Raw genomic sequence first — 24273 nt, 5'->3', positions numbered from 1 at the left:
CAGGGATTCCAAAACAAGACATGGCTCTATACAGCTCGTCTCTGAAGATACTGTCATATGCGGCCTTGAAATTTATGAAAAGATGGTGGGTGTCGATTTGAGTTCTTGGGTTCTTTCCAGGATCTGCCGTAATATGAATATTTGATCGACTGTGGACTTTGCTGGTCTAAAACCAGACTGATAAGGACCTATCAGGTTGTTGAAGATGGGCTTTAGAGGTTTACATATTACCTCAGAGAAGATTTTATAGCTGATGTTAAGTAGACTGATTCCTCTATAGTTGGTGCAGTTTAGAGGGTCTCCTTTTTTCAGACCATATCTTACAGATAATTTGGTGCATGCTCCTAACCAATTTATCTTCAGTTGCTTTAAAGAGCTCGGCATTCAAGCCATCCACTCCAGAAGCTTTATTAGACTGTCGGGAGGACGGGTTTGTTGGCTTTCGTCGTCTATGTTGAATGGATCATACTGCCTGACAGCGAAATTCGGTTCGTCTTCCCCGTTATACAGTCTGCAGAAGTGGTCCTTCCATATCCTCAGCATTGACTGCGGTTCCACTATGATGTTTCCACTCAATTGGAAAGAAACCTGTAGAATGGATGGGCACTTCTTCAGAACAATAGGGGGATACTATCCGGGCCAGTGGATTTTTTGTGTACATCAAAGCCTTTCTTTCTTGCAACTGCACGAGCGTTTGTCTTATAAAATCAAGAAGAGGCTAACATTTTTTTTAAATAATACTGCTTTTTCTCAAAGTTTTGGAACTATAAAATAATTTCTTCACTTGTAACTGCTGGTTCTTGATATAAATATAAAGGCAAATAAAGGTAACCCAAATGTATGTTAGATACATTGAAAGTGTAGAAATGTCAAAATTTTCAATTCAAAAACTTGTACCGATTACAATATCAATTTTTTATTTTGAAACTATTTATTTATTTATTTATTTCCCATAGGAAGTTATTGTAATTTGTGCGATTTGTCAAATTGAAAATTTTGACATTTCTCGACGTTTTAAGGTCCCTAGAGTCGAAATAAAAGATTTTTAGAAAGATGTCTGTGCGTGCGTGTCTACGTACGTTCGTACATCCGTACGTTCGCGACGTTTTTTTCGTCGTCCATAGCTCAAGAACCAGAAGAGATATCGACTTCAAAATAACTTTGTTATATAGATAATAAGGCAGAAAGATAAGGCAGAAAGATGCAGAAAAGGCTCTCAAGACAATTGCGTGGGTGGTTTTTTTTACAATAGCAGTTTGAAAAAAAGGTGAACATTTTGGTTAACCCTAAATATCTTACGAATTAAAAACGCTAGAGACTTGAATTAAATTTTATATAATATATTGTAACGTGATATCAGAAATATATTTTTTGAAGAAATCCATTTAACGATTTTTTTTATAAATCAGAAAAACTGAAAAAAAATGTTTCACCTCCAAAATTTTACGACTAAAATATGATTTCATTTTCAAAACAATTTTGTGCAACGAATAATAATATTTTTGACATCTGATAAAATTTTGAGAAAAATCGAATTACCACTTTTTTTATAAAAAATAAAAATCTAAAAAAACATTACTCAAAGTCGATAAAAATTAAATATCAATTCAAATCTTTTTAAAAACTTGAAATTTAGGCTTCAAACTTATTTATATATAAAAAATATTGTTTTTAACGTTTTGTAAAATGTGGAGAAAAATCGGATTGACAGTTTTCTTACAAAAAATAAAAACCTAAAAAAAAATGAATAAAAGTTGGTATAAATTAGTTTTTGACTCCAATATCTTTTCAAAACTTTTAGATATTGGCTTCAATTTACCTTTATCTTTCAAAAAATATTGTTGTCAACATTCAGTAAAATTTGAAAAAAAAAATTGAATCGACTGTTTTTTTTACAAAAAATTAAAAACCGAAAAAAATTAACAAAAGTTCGTAAAAAATGATTTTCGACTCAAATATCTTTTCAAAAATTTGAGCTTCTAACTAATTTTAAATTATAAGAAACATTGTTTTCAACATTAGGATACATTTTGAGAAAAATCAAATGGACAGTTTTTTTTACAAAAATAAAAACCTAAAAAAAATTGTATAAAAGTTGGTAACAATTGATTTTCGATTCAAATATCTTTTCAAAAATTGTAGATATTTACTTTAAACTACTTTCATCTTTCAAAAAATATTGTTGTTAACATGCAGTAAAATTTTGAAAAAAATTGAATGTACAGTTTTTTTACATAAAAATAAAACTCCAAAAAAAGAAACAATACTAAAACTTGGTAAAAATTTACTTTCGACTCAAATAGCTTTTCAAAAATTAAAAATATTCGTTTTAAACTTATTTTATTTCACAGAAAATATTCTTTTCAATATTCAGTAATTTTTATATAAAAATCCAACAGTTCGTTTTTTCATAAAAAATAAAATCTACAAGAAATAGTACGATTACATATAGACAAACTTTTAAGCAAGACAAATCGACCGACGACGGGATGGGAAGCTATCAGTGTGCGTCGCATACCAGGCACTTTTTGATATTAACAAATATTTGATGCAACAAAGAATAATGTTTTTGACATCTGATAAAATATTGAAAAAAATCTAATTGACAGTTTTTTTTTAATAAAAACCTAAAAAAAACATTACTCAAAGTTGGTAAAAATTGTTTTTCGACGTAAATATCGTATCAAAAAAATTGAGAAAACGACTTTGAACTAATTTTATCTTATAATTAATATTGTTTTCAATATTCGAAAACATTTTGAGAAAAATCGCATTGACAGTCTTGTTCCAAAAAATAAAAACCTTAACCAAAAAAAATAATAAAAACTGGTAAAAATTGATTTTCAAATCAAATATCTTTTCAAAACTTTAAAATATTGGCTTTAAACTATTTTTATATTTTAAAAATTATTGTTGTCAAGATTCGGGAAAATTTCGAGAAAAATCGAATTGACAGGTTTCTTACAAAAAAATAATAACTTAGCAATAAATTAATAAAAGTTGGTAAAAACTTACTTACGACTCAAAAAACTTTTCAAAAATTAAAAATATTGTCTTCAAATTTTTGTATTTCACAGAAATAGGGCCTAGTGACTGACAACTATCAACCATTGATTGATGTTTGGTTCTTGATTTCTCTCAAAATAATGTCATTCATCCAATTTGCATAAATTTAAGAAATGCTACTAAAATTAGTAATATATCTTTTTCGACAAAAAATCTATTTGACAAAACTAGATCCTCAAACTTAACTATTTCATTATATGCAAAATATTGTTGGTAATTTTAATAATGATTCAACTAACAATTATTTAAACCCAACACGAAAGCCTACAAACATTTAAGCAAGACAAATCGACAGACGGGATGGAAAGTTATCCCAGCCTCTTTTCTTCTTTCCAACTTGTATTGGTAACATTTTCTTCTTTCCAAATAATAAACTAAGGTCAGCTCAGTTTTACTAAATTAATTAAATACTAAACAAATTGTTTGTTAATGTTTTTCGACATCGATTAAGTCGCGTGTACTTAAATTGAGTATGAAATGTGTGTTTAAAATAATATTAAACAGATTTCAATGTTAACTGTTAAGCATTTAAATGACACAGTTGCACAGAATTTATGAATTCTTAACAAATTGTAGTAAAGATTAAATTGGTTTAAAATAAATTAAATGAACTTTGGATGGATTTGTGAAGTTATAGTAGCAAAAAGTGCAGTTTAGAAGGATAATTGAATTATCTTGTTCTACTTTTTCAGAAGGTGCATAGAAATTTGTTAAAAATGTCTCTGTTGTATTTATTTTCAATATATTTTTGTTAAAAGTTGTGCTTTTTGTAATGTAATTTGATTAAATATTATACTTTTAAGACGTTTATAATTATCCTCGTTTAATTGCATGCAAATTGGGATATAAACTACTCAAAATAGCTTTCAGAATTTGCGATTTTACAGCATAATTTGATTGGATCCACCCCTGTTTTTGAAGCGTAATAAAAACATAATTTCAAAATGTCAGAGCCGATATTGTTAACAAATACAAAATTTGTCCTTACATACCTATCAGAAGTAAAAGGATAAGCCTGGTCAATTCCTTACAATTCATTTTATTCCGATCCATTTTATATTTTAAATTTGAACACTTCTCTTACGAAGCAGTATTGAATGAATTATTCATGTTGTCATACCTTTTAGCTACAAATTTGTGGTAATGAATAGAAGATAAATAATTGATTCACTCAACCGAATTTAATATTAAAAATTATTTATTTAGAACTTTGAAGAAAATCTTATTTCCTGTAGTGTTACTTTTTGTCACAAACCTATAATTTGTTTTCAGAGAACAAAGACATAAAATATTTGTTTTACATTTGACAACTTTGAGGTAGAAAAATGGAAATCATCGTCATTATCAACATGAGTTTCATAAAATTCCGATGCTTTCTTGTTTTAATAAAAAAACATCTTCATCAAAATGAATCCATCTAAATCTTTGTTTAAAATTGTTTTGAACAAAATTTTCTCAATCCAACCATATCCCTTTTATTAATTAATCATTTTTAAAGAAATATAATTCAACTTCACTTTAGTCTTTCATAAAATATAATTTGACATCGTTGTGATTATTTCACCATCAAAAACATCAAAATAACCATCAAGCTTCTCATGCTTCAGAACTCTCTTAAGAAATCATTAATTAAGACTTCCAAGAGAAACACAAAGACTTCCTGTTTTTTTAAATGAAAATAAAAACACGTGTTGTTTGTTAGTGTTATAGCATTAATTTATTTCAGTTTTAGATTACCATTTAATTTTTTATTACACTCATTTCAAATCGGCAAGCAATTTTTATTTCACTAGATATCTATTATTTTTTTCATTTCTTATGTTTTTTTTTTTAAATAATTTGTATCCTTTTTTATTTTTTATCAACATTTATATATCTATGAATTTTGTTTATTTGTTTTCTTTTTTAATCTATAAATAACATATTTGTTCTCATTATTATATAGTTTTTGAATTTATTTGTTTTGTTTTGTTTTACCCACAACATTTCATAATTTTTTGTTTTATTAATTGACATTATACTTTAAGATATAGTAAATTAAAATTAATCTACACCATCCAATACATAAAATGTGTTCTTTTCTTATTTGTTGATTTAATGTTAATTAATTCTTATTAAAAATTCTAGATAATGTATAAAAATGGAATTGTTTTGTAATTATATATTTTTTAGAGTTTTAAGATTTTCACGTTTTTTATGTTACTAAATTTTCAGTTAAAATTAATTTTACCAGAAGAAAACTCACAGAACAACAGAAACCTGTTAAGAGAAATTCTTTAAATTTATATTTACTTTTGTTTCCAATTTGTTGTTTTTGTTTATAATTTTTATTTAGGGTAGAAGATTTTTAATTGCTGTTGCAGTTTGGAACATTTATAGGAAGTAACCATTGTCAACTAATATTGTTTTTCATTGTTTTATTATTTTTTTATTGTTATTGGAAACACAAACAAATTAATAATTTAAATATCAATCGTACAAGTAACAATATAATAAATTAACAAAATGTACGTTTAATTTCGTTAAAATGAAGTCTTGCCAAAGATAAAGTTGCCTGGAGCATTTGGGTCTTCTGCAGAGAAATATTCCTGCCACAATTGTGCAAATTGTTCACGAGTTACCTCTTCCTTACCCTATAAATAAATTCCGACCGAAAAAAAGATACAACAAAAGAAAATTTATATTGAAGATTCATAAATAAGATAAAGGAATTTAAAAGAAAACAACAAATATTATGTTGAACATTATTTTTTAATATATTATGTACATATATGAGGATTCACAATTCACCTGGGACATTTTTTTGAAGGCTTCTTCGCATTCGTTCTTATCCAATCCGTAGCTTGAGCAAACGAGTGAAAATTCGGTAGCATCAATGCCACCATCGTTGGAGGCGTCTTCTAAGTCAAACATAAAGTTCATATACCTGCACGGGAGAGACATGGGGTGGTTTATGAAAGTAAATTAATTGCAAACGATAAACAATGTATTTTTTGTGGGGGTGTAAAAGTAGTCCTCCGGCCACAAGTAAATCCAACCCCCAAAAACTGTAATGTATGTATATTGGGTGAAGGCACAATTTATTGTAAGAATGAGTAATTTTTTAAAGGATTTTGGTGGTTTTCATATGTCTCCTGAGAGTGATAAGGGTTATTTTTATGAGGTTTTAAGATAATAGGAATGGAAATGGATCATTGCATGAAGACGTAAGTCTTTATAACCTTTTCTGATAAATTGGTATTTTGTTGAAAATTTACTCAAAACAATGAAACAGATATTTACTTTTGACATACGTATTTTTTAATTCGGTTCAATTATTAGATAATTCATACGGATTAAAATATTGGTGCAAATTGGAACGCTGTTTTTGTACCAAGCAGTTAAATAAATCTTTACCTCGATTTGAAGATAATAAGTTTGAAGCAGTTAATATTTGAAAAGTATTTGATAGAGTTCTAGGTTTTCTATTGGAAATATGTGCTTGCATACTTCATCTTTGTTGGAATCACTTTGAACTGTATTGAACTCTTGTATTACACAAAATAAATGACGGATTTTTGCTGAGCTCTATTTTTTTTATTCGTCTTATGTTTCAAAACATTTTTATTAATATTAAAATCAATTGCAAAATCATATTCACTTAAGTCCATACAAGCTCTTGCGATAGGATTATATTTAGCATAACTAGTACTGTGGTAATGAACATTTAAAAAATCACAGTGTAAATTGCGCAAGTTTTCAAAAGGCGCATAAATAAAAAACTTAGTTAACAAAACTGGTAAGTCAATATTAAAATTCAAGACATTAAAAGCAAAAAGTATTGAGTTTAATTTTCTTATCTGAGCACGAGGTTTTAGATCAATTAAAATACACCTCGTCTCATAAGATGGAACATTTGAATAACCACATATTTTTCGTAAGTCAAACTTTGTGAAAGTTTTTTGAACTTTTTCTATACGACAAATGCTTCATAAAACAGTACAATATTTTAAATGAAGTCGGACGATTAATAAAGAATAAAGAGCTTTTAATGGATAGGGGTCTTCGAAATCTTTTGAATTTCGATAAACGAACCCTATGTGATTTGAGAAAATCATTTTAGAATCGAAGATTACACGTAAATCCTTATGGCTACCAAGCCTTTGTAAAATGTCGTTATCAAGTTTATAATTATTATATAATGGACATTGATTTTTGGAAAATGTCACAACGCTTCATTTCTTATTGTTAAAATATAGCCCATTGATATTACAGCATTTAATTACTTTCTTACTTACTTACTTAGTCGTTAATAAAAATGATAAAAAGAAGTGGTCCAAGGTGACTAACTTGAGGAACACCCGAAAAATGTATAATTTCCTTAGACAATGCATTATCAATCTATACCACCTGTTTCCTATCTACTTAATAGCTCTCTATCCACCTTAGGAGCTGAGTGTGAAATCCATATATCTCTAGTTTAGATCGTTATAGAAGAATTCTTCTAGGTAGTTCTTGCTTTTTTGAGATAGAGCTATGTTGGTGAAGAACTATTGCCTCCTCTTCCTCATCTATACAGCTTCTAAAAAGTCATTTGGTAATACGCCTAGCCTCTTGGCGTGCTTACCGATTAAAAAGCAAGCACAGTTGTTTTTCGTGACATGACATGTGGTGTTGTTATTCCACCTGATGTTTGCCTTCTTCATAGCGTTTTAGCGTCTTTGCAATAGTTCGCATGCAGCGATTGCTATTCCAGTATTTGCCAAACGTGGTAGAATGGATTGTACGGTACCATTTCTGGCGTTTAATCTGCCTTACAATTTCCTTGAATGTCTTAATGGCCCGGCTGCCGCACTCAGCATAATTTAACATTTAACTGATGTGCCTTCTCCATTAGAGATGATCGATAGTTACAGATTGTTATAAATTTTGTAGAGACAGAGTTCAGAGATTTGATAGCAGCCCGACTATCTGAGAAAACACGAATACCAAATGTTGATATCACCTGTTTCTTAAGCCAGGACAAGATTTTTTTATCGCCAAAAGATTCACCTGGCATTGCAGTTGCAGGTGATGGTGTAGTATGTGTTCTACGGAGTGGCCACTCTGAACGTCGAACTTGTGGAGTTGTAGAATCTGAGTAAGGTCAATGATTCTCGAGAATTTTCTCCAGATGAGTCCGGAAACTAAAGGACGTTCTTATCCCTCTACCTTCCCAGAATCATCACCCATTCCAACATAAACAAGGCATACCAGCCTACGTTTATGTCACAAACTCCCATCCCACGGCCAACACAGAGAAGGGAGTAGTGGCTAACCATGGACCGTCTTCTGCTGTTGGTAGCAACGAGAATATGAAGGTAGCGCTACTTAACTTCAGTAATGGCAGGGTTGTGAAAAAAAAACTACTAATGAGAGTACATCCTGAAATGGAAAGGGGAAACTCTCAAAAAAGCCTTTATAAACAAAGGCGGCAAGCGGCGAAAATACTAAAGGCCACTGGTGCATAATCGGTGCCTGAAAGGACACCGCAGCAAACCGCTTGCGTCGAATGGGCGAAAAAAGCATACTTGCTACAGCAAGGACTATAGTAACGACTCTACTTCTAAACGTGAAAGGTCTCTTCAGGGGGCCGTACCGACACCAAAAAAGGCCTCGGGTGCACAACACCAGCACTTCCCTCAATCCCATCAAGAAAATATCAAGTTTCAGTGACGTCGTAGGGCAAAGTCGTGGTTACGGTCATTGACAGGAGCGATGATGATGGCACAATATCGGCTGATCGTTGGCAGTTTGCCAAGGTTAAGCTCTCGGGTGGCTTTTTAAGCATTTTGAGGTAGCTTTTAAACTGGTATAAGTGTGTCCGTTTCCATCTTCGACAGCCACTATAACCTAACCTAAGGAGTGGCCAATGTTGATGTTAACCCGCTGCGATAAAGCTTTGTGGCGAATAGAACAGCTTGCAGCTATTTGTTTGCAAAGTTTATCAACAGGTGTAAGGCAGAGTAGGGTATCCAGTGCCGCAGATGGGCCTTCTGAACGTTGGACTTTATTTAGGTAATCGCGGCTTATAACTTTTCCTAAGGCAAATCCACCACGCCGCCACAACGGTCTGATTACGGATGTGTATAACCAATGCGTGATTCGGGGTTTTAAGTCCCATTTATTGCCAAAAGGATTTTTGCAATAAAAGAGAGCTACAGTAGCTTTTTTCACTCTTTCTTGTATATTGTATTTCGATTTAAAAATTAAGTCCATTCTACATTTGACAAAAGCGTGAGAGTTACTTACATATTAAGGCATTTCCGTTAGCTCTGAAAATGATGGGATTTAATTATAACCGAGTATCTCAGATCACTTGAAGAATGTTTCATGTACTCGTATGTGGGGTATTTAACCGATGTTGTAATAATCAATGTTCTATTGAACTAGCCAGTAACTTTCAACCTTGTACAAAATTCACCAGTATTACCGGCACTTATTTTGTCCTAAAGCTGTCACATATAGAGATGCTTTTTCCAACTGCACACATAGAATGTATAACAGAGACGGGTTTTTGGTCATGTTAATAGAGAATAAGATACGATTTCGATCATATCAGAGGCCTTAAGACAGTAAATTCACAAAGCACTTTAAGCCTCTCAGAAATTTACACAGAGTTGTTTTACTCGAGAGACCTTCTTCCTTATTCAATATTCAAAGTTTACTTTTTGCAAGCTATTAGAAAGGTATTATTTTGTTGATTTTGTAGAAAAATTAAGCTTTCATAAGACAAAATCATCCCTCTTGAAATGTATACCTTTCTTTTATTAATTTTCCCTATTATTCCCTGATTATGATATGAAGGAGTTTACTCTTCCTTATAATCCCTAACCTTTATTTCTATAAAGAAAATACTTACATTGTGTGAATATACTTACATTGTGTGAATATAAAAAGCAAAATAAGACAAAAAAAACAAGAGACTCTATACGTTAAATATCTATACCTTCCTGCTCATTGCAAAGAATCTAAGTTCACTTTGAAATACCTTAACTAAGTTTATGATATTTTTACAAAATCCTTTATTCAGGTCAAACAAGAAAAAGGGATTTAAAAAAAATATACCTATCCGAAAAAAACACAACCCAAACTCTTAAGAAAAAAACACATCCGTATCTTTTTCTTTACCTCACCTTAATCTCATTTTTTAGATTTCGCAATGTATATATAAAAAAGAAGAATAACGGCAAAAAGGATACCTTACCTATCCCTTTAAATATAAAATAATCCTTTTGTGGTTTTGTGATGTAACTCCTGTGGGATTGAAGTGGAAAGCCTTACCAAAAAAAAATCAACCCCATTCAAAAAGTGCTCTCTGGTGATGCTTCCAAATTATTTAACCAATGACTTTTTTATGTCTCAGACAGAAATTCGTTCGTTTTTCGTTTTTCTTTCTTGCATTGAAAAGCTAACACATTTAACCTGTCAGAGAATTGATACTAATATAAAAGAAGAAAAACGAACATTCTTTACATTTTTAATTCACCTTCACCCTTGTGCTTGAGGACAAGTCATATCATAACTCAAACACCCCAGCCCCCAAAAAACACTCTCGACACTTTCGAATTTCGAGCCTTTTCAAAATCTACTTTACTTGAAATACATTCATACATAGCTACATACTTAAACCACTGGCTGTGAGAAAATTCCAAGTTACTTGTCTGCAAGTTCCATTGTCATAAAAATAACGATTTCTTTATGTCATTTTATGAACTCCTATAGATTATGTATTTGGACAGAAATTTAAAAATTCCCTTTTCCTGAGAAAACCCACTTACTCGTATACGGACAAAAATTTATTTCTTTTTGCTGCCATCGCCATTTAACTCACCTATTTTGCCATTCCATTGCCGTGCTGGGATCCTTGGCATAGGCGTCCCACATGTTACACCATTCTTCAACAGACACCTAAGGAAGTAAAAAAACGAAATAAATGAAAGGAAGAGAAAAAAGTGGTATTTATTAAAGAAAAGAAAGGAAAAAAAACAGGACGAACAGGATGCCTGCAGGGATTATTGTTTTTCTTTGCACATATTTCTCGGCCCCTATTGGGAATGGCCCCGAAATGAAAGTCCGAATCAGGACTCAAAGACAAAGTTAAGCAAAATAAAATAACTCAAAAAGTATTAATCCACTTAGGACTTGTTCGTGTTCCTCCATCTTTTCCACAGTGTACAGCACAGCCGTCGTCATACTCATCTCCTTCGTCGTCCGTCGTCGCGTGTTTAACTTTTGAATAATTTTGTTGAAAGCGAAACGGCGAAGAAGGAGGCTGCACTGCACATTACTTCTCGTATCAAACCCTCCTATTATCTCGAAGGACGACAAAACTCCATCTGTCTTCCATAGTGGGTACTAAAATTTCACTGATGAGGCAGTTAATGGACAAAACTAACGCAATACTTCAAGATTGCTCCGGCTTCTTCTTCCTTCATGCTTCCTCGCCAAAACCAAAACACCATCACAACCGCGAGCACTTCTTCGAAAATGGAACAAGACAAGGTTGCATTATTATCCAACTTAAGAGCCAAAAGGATGACTCTATGGATGTAGATGTGGAAAGTGGAATGATGATGAGTAACGAGCGCGGCGGGCGCGAGGGAAAAAGTATCTAGAACATACAGCTTATATGGTATAAATGGAAACAAAACGATGTATCTTTTGTTGTACACGATTGCTGTTTTTAATTCCTCCTTGCGCTGGCAGATTCAGTACCTTTCAGTTCTGTTCGTTACAAGGACTCTTGTTATGGTTAACCAGAAACCCCCTTTTTTTAAACAAAAAAATTAAATAAACTGAGAGGCATTTTATGTTGGCTGACTGCCAGGTGGCGCAGTGGTTATTCACTTGCTTATATAGTAGTTGTAGGTGGTATATACCTATACATAGGCAGGCACTAGGCACGTTGTAGGTGGGTGGTTTGAGGACGAAGAACCTATTTGATGATGCAAGGAAAATATATTTTGACAATTCAATTTGCTTAATTTTAAATGCTGCAGCATTAAAGAATGGATTTATTTTGTATCCACAAAAACACAGCTCAATGGGCTGTGCCAAAATTAACTAAATGAACACTAAGAAAAATTAAATTGCAGATATTTCGAAAAAGATTTTTAATTAAGTTTATTTCTTTAGACACCGAGAAACATTTTCTGAAACAATAATAAAATGCTTAATTTTCACATGGGAACTTATATTACGTTAAAAGTATTTAATTTTCGTATCAGCAAACGGCTTTTCTGAATCTCTATATAATCTTTAAAAAGAAAGAAAAGGAGTTAAACCTATGCTGCAAGGAGACTAGAAGTTTTATTAGCTAGCTTTCAGTTTGGAAGACATTTGGTGTGCTGAATATTAAAAAAGCAAAGCTAGTGGATGCAATACGAGTACAGAACGCATAAAGAAAAAAGTCAAAAAGGTCCTTTTCAGATAAGGAGATGAAAGAACCAATAAGAGTTCTAGGCTGTTGAGATTTTGGATGGTATTGCTGCAGAACTTGCATGATTGTATAGGTTCGATTTATAGTTCAATTTTTGAGAATGAGTCGTTGTTGTAATATGAATGAAAAGCAACTTTGATGGGAACATATAAGTTAATAGAATGCAGTTCAAGGTCCTGTCAATAAAATAGCATATTTTTAATAAATCGGAAAACGAACCTCAGACTAATCACAGCTTAGGGAACGAGCCTGAATGTTGCACAAGCCATCTTAATTTCAGAAAGTCTGAGATGCTCATTGAAAATAAGAATTTAAGGAACCGTAGCCGTTGTGGACCTCAGCAGATATCGATTGAAATGTGCATACGTTCCTCCAATAATGTCAACATCGATTAATTTCTCTTATTGAAAGACACTACACATTAATTTTCGATTAAGAAAAACTCGACTGAATTGATTAACTTTAATATTCTCTTGTGTTATGTTCAAAACTTAGGAGACAAATGAAAATCTTGAATAAAATTTTTACAAACTATATCTTAAACTTATAAACCAATGAATTGTTTCGCTGATGACAGTACTCTTAGCTTTTCATACTTGTTATTAGATTCTCATCTTTTCTTCGGATGTGGACTACCAACGGCAAAGTTTGATAAGCCCATTAAATTCTGATCTTTATAGCATCAAAAACCGTGTAAAATTTAATGCTTCGAAAACTTAAAGCTGTATTGTCGCAAAACCAAAATTCTCCTCCAATGCCACTATCCATCTGTGTATATATGCCGAATCTGAACGGTTAAAGCACTTTTTCATGACAAGAGTTAATTTAAGAGAATTTGTCAATTTAGATGGCATAGGCAGGGATCGAACCCAATACCTCTTGCATGACAATGACAGTCGAACCCACTAACCATCATGCCACGGGTACTACTTTCTCCGACTATGAGAGACATTTTTTACCCCTAGTGATTTGGCTATAATTTACAAAGCTTTTGTTCGTCCAAAACTCAAATATAAAGTACTTGTAACTTTTAGATAGGATTAAGGAAAGATCTTTTAAAATGATAGGTGATCTTACTCTCACTCAGACATTTGCTTCTCATTACAAGGTCTCGCAAAGGTATCAAGCCTATGACTGATTAATTGTTTTCTTTTATCAAAAATTTTATCCGCACTTTTAGGTTTGCGCATCAGTTAACCCTTGAGCTCAATTTCGGAAGTAGTGTAAAGTACAGGGATTCTTTCTTAAGCCGCACAACACGAATGTGGAATGCCTTACCAGGCTCAATATTTTCCTCAGACATTTAAAACCAATGTACATCGGTTTCTCCTTTTCAATCTTATCGTGCGTTCTTAATAACTTGCACTTTGCCTAAGCATTAAAGGGTATGAACCCAATTTCGGAATTAGTGTAAAGTACAGGGATTCCTTCTTTAGCCGCACTTCAGGAATGTAGAATGCTTTACCAGGCTCAATAATTCCTACAGACATTTAAAACCAATGTGCATCGGTTTCTCCTTTTTAGTTATATCCTGCTTTCCTAATTACTTGCACTTTGTCTAATAATTATAAGGGTATTCATAACCCTTTAAGTGAGCGCACAATATTAAAAAAATAAACATGTTAATTTTGATCCCAAACTGGAATCCATTGGAAAATAAGATTTTTTGAGGTCATTTGATCAGTTTATAAAATTTGTTTGAGTGTATTAAGTATTTGAGAAAATAGAACAAATTCTATTTATTATTACCTGCCCATCGTTATCCTTGTCGGCCTTCGATCGAAGTCCTTCCCAAATTTTAATCATCACATCGTGTGTCTCCTTGTTTTTGGCACTGCCAGCACTCCAACCCCTCAGTTGGCACACTTTCTGTATTATGTCCGGACATATGGAAATAAAAAGGAAGACACACATTGTCAGTATAAATCTTCCCAAACACCAACAACAGTTAAAACAAAAAAGGACATTTTTATTCAAATGAATCTAGACTAGATGTTTGTTTATACAGCCCCATCCCCATTTCATTTCAAATTTCATACCTCAATTGCCAATTCAAAATCCTTCAGGTCGATTTCTCCACTTTGGTTTACATCTGCAAGGACACAATAAATAAATTCTTACATTAAGCTTTGATTTTGAATTAAAATTCATTCGTTTTATTCACCAAAGAAAACATTGAAAAGGAACAAAAGCTTCTTCTTGCGGAAATCAGAGATTGACATTTTGATTAGATTTTTGTTTGTGAGTTCTTCTGTTTATTGATTAACACCTGAAACGAAAAGTAAGCCAAAAACAAAAACTGTTGTCAACAATTGGGACCTTTTTTTTAAGAAAAATTTATAAAAATAGGAAAAAAAGTTTAAGCCATGTCAGAAACAATTATCTTATTAAAAAAATTCTTTTTTTTTCGTCCTTATTTTGTCTTCCATGCCAGCTAAAGTCCTTGTTTGTTCGTTGTTATCCTGCTGATGTTGATGTTGATGTTGATGATGATGATGATGGCAAAAACTTGTCACTCATACCAGGTAAACTTTTCGAGGACTTTTCCGCTTTTTCATTTCACAAAATTTTGTTTTATTTTTCTTTCTTTTCAAAACAAGACAAGAGATGAGTTTTGTTATTTGGACGGAGGAGAGGAAATGAGAAGAGAACAAAAATGTTTTAATCCTTTTCGGTTTAAATTTATCACAACTGGACAATTATGGATTTGGCCATGTTCTTTGGAGGATACTATACTATCATCTCGTTTTGTTTTGTTTTGTTTTAAAATAATAAAAATGCCTCTGAAATTCAGAACGTTGAAGAACAAAATGGAGAAGAAGAAGCGCACAAAATCACACAGCCGTAATGAGGACACAATTTCCTCCTTTCACAAGTAATTGGCGAGGACGAATATCCCAAGGAATTGTGGTGGTACACTGAACGTGGACGTGGACGTGGACGTAAACGTGGACGTTGTTGACATTTGGGTATTTTATTGATAGTTAAATGGGGAGAGAAACCTATGGAGCGAGAGCGTTAAGGTTTGTCTTGTCTTCAATGTTTGCACATCTGTAAGCACGTCGTATCCTTTTTGGAACTGAACTGAAGCAACCACAATAACTTCCAGCCCGTTAATAAAATCAACTTTCGGTTTTATTCGAACATGCAACCACAATGTTGAAACAGGAAATTAACCTATCTTATGTTCAACTACATTATTGAATCTCATTGTTATCCTTGATGTTTACTTTTGTTTTTTCCTTGTCCTCCCCAGAGTCCCTGAGAGCCACAAAGACACAAGGAACGAGGAAGAATTTGATTTTTCCGCTAAAAAACACTGTCCTCGATTTATACTTGGAATACAATGTAAGATAGATTGCATTTTTAGTTGAAGGAGGAAAAAGTGAATGTTACCGTCACAATAAAGAAGAAAGGAGGCGGATACAGAACAAGAGAGGTTTATGTCTCCAAAGTAGGTGGGTAGAGTCAATTTGTTTTGATAGGTTTAAGTTTGTGTTTTTTTGGCGGAAGTTTATTTCTTCAATACTTTTGTAGCAGGTGGAATGTGCCATTTTGTTGGCAAACAAACGAAGAAGATTGTTGAAATTTGGTCAAGTTGAATAAGTAGTTTTGAACAATTTTTTGTTTCAAAAACAAGTGGACGTGTAACAATAAGAGCATCAGTTATTCAAGAAAGCAAGAATAACATATTTTGCATTATTGGGAGGAGTGACTTCTGAATCAGATTTTTTGGTTTGGGCGTACAAAGGTAAGGAGCATTTATAATTTTTGTTTTTAGACATTCTTTAAGACGTTTTTTACAATATTTAAGCGGTAATAATATGATCAAGAAAATTAATATTGATAGGAAATTAAATGTCTCACATTTATCGATTTAGATATTGTTTTTAGAAAGCAAGTTCATTAGTTATTTAAGAGTTCTTATCAATAGAAATGTGGATACTAATAGAATGATATCGTTGGCTTGTAAGTTTCAAGCCACTCGATATATTTTCATGTACTTACTCTGTGCCTTTTTAAGTAAAACTATTTAATTAGAAATACGTGTTAATGTGTTCTCAAACACAAATATTTTTAAAGCTTTTTGTTTTGAAGAACAAATATACAGAAATTTGAGAAACTTTAACATATTTGTGGTTGCAAAACTTTAAGTACTTAATAAGAATATAAACTTATTTTTAGAAGCTGGGAAACAACTGTCTACACTAGAATGGTCCTTAATATGTTGGTTTTGGTAAAAGTAAGTGGAAGCAAGGAAGCAAGATAGAAACCGAAACCAAAGGCGATGAAGGAGTGGGAGGATGCTTTGTTATTCAAAAATGTACCTCATAAATTAATATTAATGTTTCTAAGAGATGCCGTTCAAGGGCTTCTTTTCTAATGCTTATGGCTAGGTTGTACTGTGTTGAGCCCTGCTCATTGACCTGCTCAGCTCCTCTTAAAATTAGCTTTGATAAAATAATAAAGAGCAAGAGTGTAGGTAATCTCAAGTGCATAAGTATTTGAAAATATTCGAATGTTGACAAAATGTCATTTTGAACAAGTTCATCTGAATCTCTTCAATATATTAATCAGTAAGAATTCGATAGGCTAGAAGAGATTGTTTAAAAATATAATATAGATATAGAAAGACTTTAAAAAAGTCCTTTACCAAATTTAGCAGCAAATTTTGTTTAAAAAAAAGGTTGAGTATGCCAATTTCTTGACAAATTTCTAGTTCCTTAGACTCAGTTTATTGATAAAATAAAACTCGATTTAGTTCTACTTTATCCAATGTTCAAATGGTAGACATGTGTATTCAAGAGGACACAAGCGTCCATAGGTTTTTCTCAAATCCCACCTCTGTCTATCAACTCCTACTCTCACCTCCCCGCGGTGAACATCGGGTGCCTAGTACCTCAACTGGAGATTGGGTTGCAACCCCAGTGGAAAGTTGTTGGGGCCAGCAAACGAGAGAGGGGGGAGAGGTGTTTCCACTAAGGCACCTCTCCTTATACAGGCGGCAGCAGACGAATTCTCGAGATAGAATCAACGGTGGCGTCTACAGTTCCAGTAAGGTTGAACTACTTAGTGAACGCCTTATATTGTTTCTTCGACATATTCGGAGCCCAGGCCTGTAAGGAGCGGTTTATCCGGCTCCCCTTGGTTGGGGGTTGTGCCGTCGGGGTGACTTCCTGGCCACGTAAAAATACCTTAAGTTTTGAAGCACCAACAAGCCTCGGATACGGACGGATTCACTGTTGACAACCCACGCAAACGAAATAAGGACAACGAACTTCGGATATGTACGTGGAATGTTAGGTCCCTTAACAGACCACGTGCAGCCGAACAATTAGCGGAAGCCCTAAACTGCTGCAAGGCAGATATTACAGCCATCCAAGAAGTGCGATAGGATGGACCGGGCAAACGCAAACTAAAAGACTGCGTTATCTACTACGGCGACTGCTACCGTGATGGATTGTTGTTGGAACTAGGCTCAGGCAAAAAGTCTTGAGTTTCAACAGTGTGAGCGAGCGCATCACGACAATCCGCATCAAGGCTAAATTTGCCAACATAAGCCTAATATGCGCTCATGCCCCAAGAGAGGAGAAAGATGAAGACACCAAAGCCATATTCTTCGAGCTCTTGGACAAGACATATGAGCAGTGCCCTGGCTATGACATTAAATTTGTCTTAGGAGATTTTAACGCCAAGCTAGGAAGAGAAGACATCTTTGGTGGGATAATCGGGAGATACAGTCTGCACGACACCACCTCCGACAGCAGATTCAGGCTGGTCGATTTCGCTGCGGTGCGAGACGTTCTGGTAGCTAGTACGCAGTTCACGCATCTTAATATCCACAAGGGGACATGGAAATCTCCTGATCAATCAACCGTCAACCAGATTGACCACATTGCGATCGACACACGACACTTCTCCAGTATCCAGGATATCCGAACATTTCGTTTCCCAGGGGTATCAGCCACGAACCGAAGCCTGTAAAGACGATCAGGGAAGATCGTAGTAGAACCGCAGTCGATGCTGAGAATATGGAAAGATCACTTCTCCAAATTATATAACGGCGATGAAGAACAGAATTCCGCTGTAAGGGAGATAGAACCACTCAACCTCGGCGACGCAGATCAACAATTCCGCCTACCCGACCTTGATGAAGTGAAGATAGCTATATCTAAACTTAAGTCAAACAAATCTGCTGGAGCTGAGGGCATCGCTACCGAACTATTCAAAGCAGCAGGCAATGACTTGGTAGGGAGCATGCAATACCTCATCTGCAAAATATGGTCGGAAGAAAGCATGCCCGATGAGTGGAATCTCAGCATAGTGTGCCCGATACATAAGAAAGGAGATCCTTTAAACTGCGCCAACTACAGAGGCATCAGTCTCCTTAACATTGCGTATAAGATCCTCTCTGCCGTATTATGTGAACGTCTAAAGCCATTCGTCAACAACCTGATTGGTCCTTATCAGTGTGGTCTTAGACCAGGAAAGTCCACTATCGACCAAATATTCACACTACGGCAGATCTTGGAAAAAACCCAGGAGCTTCAAATCGATACCCACCATCTCTTTATCGATTTTAAAGCCGCATATGACAGCATCTATAGGGAAGAGCTCTATTGAGCAATGTCTAGTTTTGGCATCCCTGTCAAACTTATCCGTTTGTGCAGAATGACGATGGAGAATGCACGCTGCTCTATCAAGGTCGGAAAAGATCTTACCGATTCATTTGATGTCAAAAAAGGTTTTAGACAAGGCGATGCACTGTCATACGACTTCTTCAACATCGTTCTGGAAAGAATTGTGCAAAACTCAACCGTCAACACTAGAGGCACAATCTTCCAAAGGTCCATCCAATTACTTGGATACGTAGATGATATTGACATAATTGGAAGATCAAAGCGCGATGTCAGTGGAGCGTTTTTGAGCATTGCGACGGAAGCGAAGAAGATGGGTTTAGTGGTCAATGAGAGCAAGACCAAGTATATGCTGTCATCAAAAAAGGACACTGAACGACGACGTGTTGGACAAAACGTCACCATGGACAGCTATAACTTTGAGGTAGTTAAGGACTTTGTCTACCTAGGCACCGCTATTAATGCAGACAACGATACCAGCGCTATAATCAAACGAAGAATAACTCTTGCAAATCGCTGCTTCTTTGGACTTAGAAGGCAATTGAGAAGTAAAGTCCTCTCTCGAGCATGTAAAATCACCATCTATAAGACACTCATCATCCCGGTTCTCATTTATGGCGCTGAGGCCTGGACCCTGTCAAAGAAAGATGAGAGCGTCTTAGGATGCTTCGAGAGAAAAATTCTTCGGGTGATATTTGGTCCCGTACGCATAGATGGAGAATGGAGGAGAAGATATAACGACGAACTGTTAGCAGAATTAAAGTCCAACGGCTTAGATGGCTAGGTCATGTAGAGCGGATGGACATCAACGCTCCAGCCCGGAAGGTCTTCGAATCCAAGCCCGAGGGACGGCGCAGTAGAGGAAGACAGCGACTCAGGTGGCGCACCCAGGTTGGAGAGGACCTCAAACAACTTGGCGTGCGAAACTGGAGACAGCTAGCTAGGGACCGAGTTGGCTGGAGACGCTTGTTGGTTGAGGCCCAGGTCCGCCCCGGACTGTAGCGCCACCTTAAGTAAGTAAGTAAGTTTTATTTATTACATCAAAGGGTTGGAAAATTTAAAAATTTGAGATTATGGCTACCAGATAATTCAATTTATAAGAAATATTGTTTTCAACATTCAGTAAGGTTTTGGGAGAAATAGAATGATAGTTGTTCTAACATAAAATAAAAACCTAAAAAAAATTTCAACTCAAATATCTTTGAGATTATGGCTTCCAACTTGTTTTATCTTATAAGAAATATTGTTTTCAACATTGAGTTAAACTTTGAAAAAAATCGAATTGACATTTAAAAAAAACAGATTTTTTACTCAATTATCTTTTCAAAAATTAAAAATATTGGCCTCCAACTTATTTTATCTCACAGAAAGTATTATTTTCGATATTTTATAATTTTTTAAAAGAATCCAACGGTCCGCTTTTCTAAAAAAATAAAATCTTCAAAATTTGATAAAAATTATGTTTGGTTTGATATCACGTGAAGAATAGAAGGCACTGACTTCAAATTAATTTCATTCATCCAATTTGAATTTGTTTATATAAGAAATAAAAACTGTTAAAAATGCTGCTAAAACATTAGTTTTCGAATAAAAATCTCGTGAACCAAAATAGATTTTGAAATCACACTATTTCATCATATGCAAATATTTTTATTTTTTTTAGAATAATTCAACTGACAGCTTTCTTAGCAAAACACGGAAACCTTCAAACCTTTTAAGCAAGACTAATTGACACAAGGGATGGGAAGTTATCAGTGTGGGTCGCATACCAGCCTCTTTTTTATTTAGTTTTCAATATTAAAATAATATCTAGACATCACACTTAAATGAAACAACTTATTCAAATTAACGTCATATTAACAAAATTTGATGAATCTATACCTTAAAATGCACAGTTTATTTCCCAATTGAAAAATCAAATCATATGCCATTCATCAAAAATATCCCACAGAAATTTGTGGAAACAAGAGATTGGTTAACTTTTAAGTTTCAACATCGAAACAGCACAAAATAAATAGTGAATCCAAGTAATTCTTAACTTGACATCAACTCGCCAAAGTAGGACACTTTTTGACTTTTCAGTAAGTTAAATGGAAGTAATGAAATAATGTATAAACTCTAATTATAAACTAAAAATCAATTCTAAAGATAGCACCTTGTTTAACATTCTTACATTTTGATAACCAAAACAACATTAAATGGAGAAGATTAATGAAAAGTAATATTTCAGTCAACATCGCTGTCAATAATATCATTTTATTTTCAAGTAAATTTATATTGATCTTTCTAAAAATGAACAGGACTTCCAACAATGGTTTGTGCGTGTCTTTCGTTTAATATTTATTTCTCTAATAAATATGATAATTTTCTACAAAATAGCTAACTATTATTATTACAGAGTTTTTTTTGATATAACCAAATCAAATTTCATTAGGCATTAAATATGATACCATCTGATGCACAATAACTTTCAAAAGGAAACCTTTTGTCTTGGAGAAGAAAAAATATTTTAGCTTTCAATTTATTTACCAAAAAAAAAGCAACAAACCATTTAGCCTGAATCCAAAATACCCAAAGAGAAAAATGAGATATCATTATTAAAGACTTTTGTGTATGATATTAAAATTGATGTCTTTTCTCCTTCGGTTTTGTATTGTATTATTTTTATTGTATACCTATTTCTGTAAAGGTGGTCCAAGTTTGTTACCTTTATTCTTGTCTACGTTTGGGTTTTTGTTGATGTAAGATTCCATGATTCTCAAATATGTTTTATGAGTCGTTTTGAATGATATTTCAAAGTAAGTTTAGCATTAAATTTCAAAAACCTTTTGTTTGATTTAAAATGAAATGTTTATGTTCCTAAAAACTTTTAAAATCTAAAGGACACCTATGTTGATTAAAAGAACTTTAAAAAATAAAAATGGAACACCCTCACTTAAATCCTGGTTTCGACTGAATTAAGTTGACGAATTGTAATGTTATTTACCACGAATGAATGCTCCTTCGCCCTCGTTTTCATTCCTTTGGTTGGATGGTTAGCTGGCTGGTTGGTTAAAATCAAATAAAGGCTGTTTTGAGTTGAAACTCCGGAAGAAGGTATTTTCTGTTCACAGACTGTTGTGTGCGTTGAAATGGTTTTTTCCAACTGAGCGATTCAAACAGACGACACACAGAAATGCCTAAGCATTTTCAAAACAATGCGTCTTTTGAAAAACAGAACTTCTATCTTCAATTTCGTTTTTGCTAAAAAATGCTTTTTACATTTATTGTTAAAAAATATAATGCGATAACAAAAACATGAAACAGAATCCTGTTTGCTGAAACGTTTAAAGGAAGTAAAATGTATATTTCTCATTTATAAACAAGAGATTCACAGAAATAACTGAATTGAAGATTTAACAACGACATCAAAAAGAAAAAGCCAATCAAATCTTTCTTAATTAGTCGTTAAGAAGTGGTCAGCACAATCAATCAAGTAAAATCTGAATTAGGCAAAAGCCTAACTGATACTCAATTGTATTTTGTTGTTCAATTAAATATGATTGATTCATTGCAATACGAATTTTTTTTAAATATTTCGCCTACCTTTGTTTTATTTATGTTTTGTTTTTGTTTCGAAAAGAAATATTTAACAAATCGTGTTTTTCAATGCTTTTTTTTATTTGCGTTTGAATAAAAGAAATTTGAGGGAAGGTCCCCCGTTTTAGCTTCCTCTTTTAGAACTTCTACCATTTTTAACCTTTTCCAAATTGTAGGAACCAAATTAAATCGAATTATTTGAAAACTCCTATATTGATTGGGTGGCGCAACCGCTCTTTTGAGAATTAGGGCCTAGTGACTGACAACTCTCACCCATTCCTATCTGCGAGTAATGTTGCAGTTTTAAGCCGAATCCAAACTTCAAATTTTAGAAAGCACTTTTCATGACAAGAATTATTTTTTTAAAATTTGTCAATTCCTCGCAAGAGGCAGTACCCGTGCAAAAAAACCTTAGGCAGGGATCGAATCCAAGACCTCTCGCATGATAGTCCAACGCACTAACCATCATGCCATGGGTACTACCTCTATACTGCTATTTAGTGTTTTTTTGTTCCATCGATTTTCAAAACTTCAATAAATAATTTACGAACCTTCATAAGTCTATTAAGACAATATTGCAATTGCGTCAATTTGAATTTGTTTAAGTATATTTCGATTAAAAGAAAACTAAAGACTCATTAAAGAAAAGCTCGTTACAGAGAATGTTTATCCATCCAAATTAACTTAAGAATATTCTGCACTCATGGCCTTTCAAAGAGAGAGTCTCCGAAATTAAATAAAACTAAGGCTGTGTCCTGAAACTTCTAGATTTCTATACCTCCCAGATCTTTTTGGTAGGATAGAACATTCCTGGAAGATGAGTCAATCCATTTTTATACAGATGGTTCAAAAACAAAAGAAGAAGTGTACTCTGAATGACTGAAATTAAGTCTTTCATTTCGCCTTCCATTCCATCATTGTAGCGTGTTCCAGGCGGAACTTTTGGCGATAAAAGAAGTCTTGTCCTGGCTTAGAAAACGTGATATCAACATCTGATATCGGTAGTTTCTCAGACAGTCAGACCACTTTAAAATCTCTGGACTCTGCCTCTACAAACTCTATAACAGTCCATTATTGTCGATCATCTCTAATGGAGATGGCACAACAGTTTAATATTCACCTTTGCTGGGTGCGCCGGGCCATAGAGACATTCCAGAATTTAAGGCAGATGAACTCGCCAGGAACGGTACAGTGCAGCCCATCCTAGAACGTTTGGCACATACTGGCATACCAATCGCTTGTAAACTGTTGCTAGGGCAAGACGCTATGAAGAAGGCAAACACCAAGTGGAACAACATCACCAAATGTCAGGTCACATCTAGCATAATTTAATTTCAAGCATTATAAGTCCTTAAGTCATATAATAAACTTAGAGATATTTCACATATTCTGCACATTCCACATGTTCTCTATCTATCCCGTCGAAGTCGACGACACCCGCCCCTTGAAGGCCACCTCAGCTTTTGTTTGAATTTCCATGGGAATCTTGTGACTTGTGAATCTTAAAAGCAGCAAATTAATTAGCCCACC

At 33.7% G+C, this 24273-nt stretch overlaps 1 protein-coding gene across 1 annotated transcript in view; it reads right to left on the bottom strand.

Annotated features, from left to right (window-relative positions):
• Positions 1 to 5463: 5463 nt before the first annotated feature.
• The window catches only part of LOC129942303 (calexcitin-1), a 40402-nt gene continuing 21592 nt past the window's right edge, over positions 5464 to 24273 (bottom strand). The window contains exons 2-7 of the mRNA XM_056051173.1: positions 14691 to 14795; positions 14566 to 14618; positions 14276 to 14395; positions 10919 to 10995; positions 5857 to 5992; positions 5464 to 5699 (exon numbers count right to left, since the gene is read on the bottom strand). Of these exons, the coding sequence (XP_055907148.1) occupies positions 5589 to 5699; positions 5857 to 5992; positions 10919 to 10995; positions 14276 to 14395; positions 14566 to 14618; positions 14691 to 14748 (555 nt within the window). The 5' untranslated portion in view covers positions 14749 to 14795 and the 3' untranslated portion in view covers positions 5464 to 5588. The remainder of the gene's footprint in view (positions 5700 to 5856; positions 5993 to 10918; positions 10996 to 14275; positions 14396 to 14565; positions 14619 to 14690; positions 14796 to 24273) is intronic.

Source organism: Eupeodes corollae, chromosome 1 (genome assembly GCF_945859685.1).
Source record: "Eupeodes corollae chromosome 1, idEupCoro1.1, whole genome shotgun sequence".
In the NCBI taxonomy this organism is placed as follows: Eukaryota; Metazoa; Arthropoda; class Insecta; order Diptera; family Syrphidae; genus Eupeodes; species Eupeodes corollae.
This window is presented reverse-complemented; position numbering and strand designations above follow the sequence as displayed.